Genomic DNA, 7363 nt, shown 5'->3' on the forward strand with positions numbered 1-7363 from the left:
ATTACAATTGCCATATCAGTGGTGGACACGTTATATTTACCCACGGTAGATAGGTGATCGGTTCTGTCTACAGAATCCAAAATATATGGATAGTAAATAACGAGCCATTAATTTATAAAGGATTTTGAGTTTTGAAGCAAATAATATATTATGGTGTTATAGATATCTATTCCACAGGACCCACATTTATTATGCATAGCAAACAAGCCCCAAATTCCTTTGAAGACTAAAAAACATATTTCAATATACAAATCAAATAAATCTCAACTTATATAAAAGACCAAATTGAAAACCTTTTGGTTATAATTCCAAAATAAAAGGTTTAATTTGGACTTAACGAAGAAGGAAGAGAAACACATCGCCTTATAATTTGGTTAGTTATGTAAATTAGGTGTGGTTGAGTAATGGAAGTAATACACTTTTCCAGCTGAAACGGATTCGTCAAAAAAGGTGTGGCGTTTGTCGTCCTTTGTTGTTAAGGAAAGAGCATATATCAAGATCGCTCTTCGTTGCTCACGATTCTCGATTACTAATTTAATTTGTGAGTGCTCATCCACATCAATTCATAAAGTTTAATTTATTCATGATGCTTGTGCTACTAATCTTCCAGAATTGCGGCTTACCGTTTAAATGTTAGTATTTAATTTAAATGACTCAATTTTAATTTTATTATTGACTGAGAGCTAAACGGTGGCCTCACTCAAATGTGGTACCATCTCATCTCATTACAAGTAAACACAAAAACTTAGATACGATTGGGTGTATCGTACAATCGAATTGATCCACACTTAAATTTTGATCCACATTTTAATTTTAATTTGCATTCTGATCTAAATCGTGTAAATGACATTATTCGATTATACAAATGACACTGTCTATAATTGTTACTATTCAGTTATATAAATATCACTGCCTATATTTTCTTAAATCAAATAAATTATTTTGACCGATGCAATTAATATATAACGATAAATTTATTGTATATTTTCTTAAACCAAATAAATTATTTTGACTGATGCAATTAATATTTAAATGAATTATTGGTTGATTTCAATATGTGTAAATGGCGACTTTAATAAAATTTTAGCAAATTTACGCTCGGCAGCAGCAGGCGCAGGGAGGACAGCCTGTGGAAGTGGCGGAGCAGCAGTCGGTGGTCAAGGCAGAAGGTTTAGCGAGTCAACGGGTTAATTCTCTGATTCAAAAAGAGGTTGCTGGTGATAAACAGTCCAATCCTTCTTCGGAGAATATTGCTAGTCGTTTAAGTCGGTTAGAGGAGCAGGTTAATCAGGGGATGCAGTTGCTCTCGGAGCCGAAGTGAGGATGTGGCCGTCCAAAGGGTTCAGGGAAAGGAAGGGAGCCGGTGCATGCTGTTCCAGAAGGTAGCATTAAAAGTCGCCTTAGGAATGCGGAAGAAATGGGTTACAAGCCGAGTGATTTTGTGGTTGACATTAGCAATAGTCCCAGTATGCGTGCAATGAATAATATTGTCCATGAACGTTGGTCGGATGAAATGGATGACTATCCTGAATTTCGGTATTGAGTTGTTTTTATTTAGTCTTCTTTAATTTTACGATCTCCTTTCGAGTATCGTGCCCTTAGTCTTCGTCTTTGTGCTTTCAATGGATGATATTTTTTCTTTTATATTAAACCTCAATTTAATAATGTGATTTTTGTTATTATGAAAATAATTGTATTGTGTATTAGCTAAAAACAAGTTAAAAATCAAAGATGTAACTTTTTAGTTAAGAAAGCTATATTATTAATTAATGATACCTCGTCAAGGGCTATAAACTAGTATATTATACTAATATAAAAATTGTCTCTCTAGTTTTGGCACTTTATAATTTGAGAGCGTTTTTGAAATAGTCATTTTGAAAAAGGATACATAATATTTGACCACTAATTGAAAAAACACAAAATTTGGCCATTTATTACGTGCATATAAAGACTGTTTTGCCCTTAATTAGGGCGGGTCGAATTTGACTTTGCACGTGGGTTAGAAACATATGGAACTATTAGTGACATATGTGCCAACCGAAGAAAAAAAAAATCTAAGTATATGGCACTAATGACACTAATATGGCCATAAGTACCATTCGTACTACACTACATATATAAGAGAGTATATAACACTAATGACATTAATATGGTCATAAGTACATTCGTGCAACACACTAAATGGAGAATCTAAACCCTAAATGGATAATCTAAACCCTAGCTAAATGATAATCTAAACTCTAAATGGATAATCTGAACCCTATGGGGAAGTGTTCAAAATGGTTATATAATTGTACCCAGGTATATGGCACTAATGACACTAATATGATCATAGTATCATTCGTATAACACTAATGACACTAATATATATGACCATAAGTACAATTCGTGCAACACTGAGTATATGGCACTAACGACACTAATAGTGTCATGTGTGCCTAACCCGCATGCAAACCCGAATCCGACCCGAATCGGGTCTGTCATAATTAAAGGCAAAACAGTTATAAAACGTAAAAAATGGACAGATTTTGTGTTTTTTTAGTTAGTGGCCAAATATTGTGTTTCCTTCTTCAAAATGACCATACAAGTATATTGTTTAATTTCTTATAATTTTGTCGTTCTCATTTTTCTTAAATCTCCTTTATGTGAAATAATTATTTTTTATTTATAATATTTAAATTATATAATCAATAATTATATCAATTAATATAGACATTACAAAGCATAACTTATGATAATAAATTAATTAATTATATATGTATTATTCTTTTTATTCTTAAAATATAAATACTCCCCCCACTCATAAGAGTATACTCGATTTCTTTTTTCGTTCATCCCATAAGAGTATGCAATTATTTTTAGACATGACCTCATCACTAATTATATTAGTCTTTTTTTCTTCTTAAATAAATATATAAATATATTAGGAGCATTCTTCAGTTTAGATGCACTTATATTTTTATTGAGATAAATTAATCTATATATATATATATAAAAGGTTAGGCTAAAATAAAAAATTCATTTAATATTATACTAGGAATCATTCTCAAGAATCTCAACCTTTAGATAATTAAGATCTACATTGAAAAAGTATGAATTCATGGTCTTGATATTGAATTCGAATTTCATAGGGAGCGAAATTTAATTTTTGAATCCATATATTTTCACAGTGAACTCATATACATATTTCATTTAGAATTCAAGAGTTCGTAATTTATTTTTTTAAAGGAGTTTGTAGCCTAACCCTTCCCTGTGTGTGTGCATATTATTTTAAATCTTTCCAACGAACTTTATAGATATAGATATGAGTATACGTATTAGCAGATTATATGGATATGTGCATAGATTTCTCCTTCAAAATAATCTAATTATGCATAAATAGTAAATGAGAAAATATCTCATTCTAGCCTTTCTAATATAGCAAAAATAAAAAAATAAAAACATCTAACCATGCAGATAAAATTATGGAAATAATAGTCATTTTGAACTGCTATGCCTATAAACTTGCACGATTTATACGAATTTGTGTAACAAAAATTGGCTTTGGAGGTACTTTCTATCGTTCAGCTTGGGACATTATTGAGCATGATTTCACTTCCGCCATCAGAAGATTCTTCACTCATCATTATCTCCCTTCGGGTCTCAATTCCAATACTCTGACCCTTCTTCCCAAAAAAGTTGATGCCAAGGTTATCTCTGATTATCGGCCAATCGTTCTTGGCAATTTCTTTTTCAAAGTTATTGCCAAGATTCTGGCGATCCGGCTAAATGCTGCTGCTGCCACCATCGTCTCCAACAATCAATTTGGCTTTATTTTGGGACGTTCTATTCATGAGTGTATCACTCTTGCCTCGGAAGGGGCAAACTGCATGGAGAGGTCTTTACACGGCAAAAACATGGCTCTTAAAGTCGACATTCATAAGGCCTTTGATACGCTTAGATGGGATTTTCTTCTGTTCGTGCTTCAAGAGTTTGGCTTCCCCAATATTTTCTGCTCTTGGATCAAAACTATTCTCAGCTCGGCTCGCATCTCTATTCGGTTCAATGGTGCTCTCTATGGCTATTTCGAATGCGGTCGGGGGGTAAGACAAGGAGATCCTTTGTCTCCAATTCTTTTTGCCTTGGCGGAAGATGTTCTTAGCCGTATTTTTCTGGATGCTGCTAATCGGGGTTTAATCGCCGGCATGCGTTTCTCGAGATCTTTGAGTTTTCCTTCTCATCTGCTTTATGCTGACGATGTCCTCCTGTTCTGCCAAGCGTAATTGCATTATCATAGACTCGATTCTTCAGCTCTATGCCACGGTCTCTGGGCAATATTGCAACAAGCATAAGTCTACTCTTTACTTCGGGAAAGGGGTGTCTCCTGGGCGACGTTCTCGGCTTCAAATGGTTTTGGACTTCAACATTGGCTCCATGCCTTTCACATACTTGGGAGTGCCTATTTTCTCGGGTCGAGCTTCTTCTGCTAAGCTTCGACCTATCTATGATCGGATTCTTGCCCATTTCCCTAGGTGGCAAGGCGGTCAACTATCTATGGCGGGCAGGCTCTGCTTAGTTTCTTCCGTTATCAACAGTGCTGCGGTTCATAGCATGCTTGTTTATAAATGGCCGGCGAAACTTCTGCATGCTCTTGACAGAGCTTGTAGATCGTTCATCTGGACTGGGAGTACTCTGAAGAAACCTTCTTTTTCTGTGAGTTGGAACAGAGCTCGTGCTCTGAAGGAACATGGCGGAATTGGAGTCAAATCTTTCTCTGACATCAATAATAGTTTCATGTTTCGGCTGGGTTGGTATATTATGAACATGAACAGCTTCGGCTATCGGCTGCTTCGTCAGAAATATCTCACTCAGACCATGGATTGGGTTTCCCAATGGGCGAGTTCGTCGATTTGGACTGGTGTTAGAAGGACGATTCGGGAGATTGTTTCGGATACCTTCTGCACGATTGGCACGGGAGATACGATTTATTTTTGGAGAGATAATTGGCTCGGGTATCGGCTGATCGACAAACTTTAAATTCCGGAGTTCATGACACCCTATTTCTCTCAGAAGATTTCAGACTACTACTTTGATAATAAGTGGCACCTCACTTCTAGTTTTATGCAGTCTTTCCCGCGCATTTCTCTCGACATCATATCTACCCCCATTCCTGGATTGGCGGACGACAGATCCTGGATTCGCTCGGGTTTCGGGAACATTACTGCTGCTTCGGCCTTTGCTCACATACGACCTCAGTTCCCTAAGGTCGACTGGGGCTCCTGGATTTGGGCCCCTTTTATCCCCGCTCGGCGATCTCTCTTTGTCTGGCGCACTATTGTTGGCAAGCTCCCTACCTTTGATATGAATCGCCTCATTGGTATTCAGGGGCCTAACCGCTGCCCTTTATGCTCGGCAGCGGAAGAGACAATGGATCACGTTCTGTTGAACTGTCCCTTCTCGGCTTCGATTTGGGCGGATGTCTTTCGTTGGTTTTTGATTGACCAACCTTTGCCGTTGGACGTGGGTAGCATGATTCGTTTCTCTATCCACCAGAAAAACAGCAAACAAGTTGGCAATTTGTGGAAAGCTGGGGTGGTCTCTCTTCTCTGGAGTCTCTGGTCTCATCGCAACAACGTCATTCACAAAAATTTTGCACCTTCGCGCCACTTGATTCTCAAGCAGGTCCGGGTTTTTCTTTGTGAAGCTGCCAACAATTTTGTCCTTGGTACTATGGCCAACTCGGTTTCTGATCTTCTCATTCTTAACAATATTTCCATCGCTGGACAACCCAGGAAGCCTTTCTCCTATATTTACGTTGCTTGGCACCTTCCACCGCCGTCTTGGATTAAAGTTAATACTGATGGTTCGGTTCGTGAAGGGAGGATTCATGCGGGGGGCGTCTTTAGGAATGCCTTCAATGACGTTCTTGGTTGTTATCATTTCTCAGGCGGCCAGGGGGTTGCGTTCGAAGCTGAGCTTTTTGCTATTATTATTGCGATTGAATCTGTGCATCGTGCCAAATGGGAGAGAGTTTGGTTTGAGTCGGATTCTTCCTTCGTGGTTCAGCTTCTTCAGTCGCTCTCTGAAACGGTTCCTTGGAGATTCAAACCTCGGTGGCAGCTTGCTCTCTCCAAACTCCATACTTTCACATGGCGCATTTCTCACATTTATCGTGAGGGCAACAGATCGGCGGATTTTTTGGCTTCTCAAGCTAGGGAGGAGGGTTTTTGGCCTCATGCCATTACTGGTTTAAATGATTTTGTCAAGGAGGATGTTTCTATTCCCTATTTTACTCGTTTCGCTTGACTTTTTGGTTTTTTTTCTCTTCGTTCTGGATCGGTTGTGAGCCGGGAGGCCTAAGGGTAATGGTTCGGCCGGAATCCTTGAGACCTCCTAACTCAGCTCTGTCAACCTTGATCCTTGACGAGTACTCTTTTTCCTCAGCTGTTTTGAGGTTTTAACGAGGCTCGGCCCTTAGTCTGCAGCTTTGTGCTTTCAAGGGTTTTTGTTTTCCGTTGTTGTTTATTTTCTTTTTAATAAAATCTTATTTCAGCAGTGTAACAAAAATTGGTGTAACATTAATTGTTGTTTACACTGTTACGAATTCGTGTAACATTGTTACATAAATTTTGATTACACACAAAATTTGTGTAAATCGTATAAGTGTGTAAGGGTGTAATAGTCCAAAACAAAATTTATTTTAATAATTTTATCTATGTGGTAATAATTTCCTATTATTATATATTTTTGGCTAATATAGGATATACCTCATAATAAATCTACTTATACCTTTCACATGTCAATTTTCATTCTAAATGGATACATATATTTCATTCTAGATAAATAATTCAAATCTTCGTATAATCGAAATACCTAAATTTATCATTTCATTTTGAACGAATACAAGTTTTTTAAACAAAAATATTGCAACAACTTGTATTATAAATTTAAACGGATCGAGTAATTAATGAATTTGGATAAGTACATGTATATATATTATAATTAATTTTGAACATTTGTTTTATATTTATAATAATTTAAACATGTTTGGATATTAGTGAATATATTATATTGGCATCGTCTATTCTTATTTATCTTATACTTATTTAGTGCTCTCTTAATTCATATATTTTAATACTTATTTATTTAATATTTTAAAATTTCCTTTATTGTTAATTAATTCACATTCCTATTTTTTTTTTAATTGAAATTTTGCATCGATTATTTTATGAGGCTTTATCGATTATAAATCTGAACAAATATATATATATATATATATATATATATATATAGGAATGGGATCATGTAGATCCCTATGCTTATAATAGATCCGTAGATCCAAATCTAAACCACACATTTATGACATGTGGCGCATCAAGATGGT

The 7363-nt window shown here is 36.1% G+C and overlaps 1 protein-coding gene across 1 annotated transcript; it reads left to right on the forward strand.

Moving 5' to 3' along the window:
* Positions 1-5028: 5028 nt before the first annotated feature.
* Positions 5029-6194, forward strand: LOC130998299 (uncharacterized). Its single transcript, XM_057923731.1, has 2 exons — positions 5029-6069; positions 6165-6194. Exons 1-2 carry the CDS (start codon positions 5029-5031, stop codon positions 6192-6194), a joined length of 1071 nt encoding a protein of 356 aa, XP_057779714.1.
* The last annotated feature ends 1169 nt before the right edge of the window (positions 6195-7363 follow it).

This window comes from Salvia miltiorrhiza, chromosome 8 (genome assembly GCF_028751815.1).
Source record: "Salvia miltiorrhiza cultivar Shanhuang (shh) chromosome 8, IMPLAD_Smil_shh, whole genome shotgun sequence".
Classification (NCBI taxonomy): Eukaryota; Viridiplantae; Streptophyta; class Magnoliopsida; order Lamiales; family Lamiaceae; genus Salvia; species Salvia miltiorrhiza.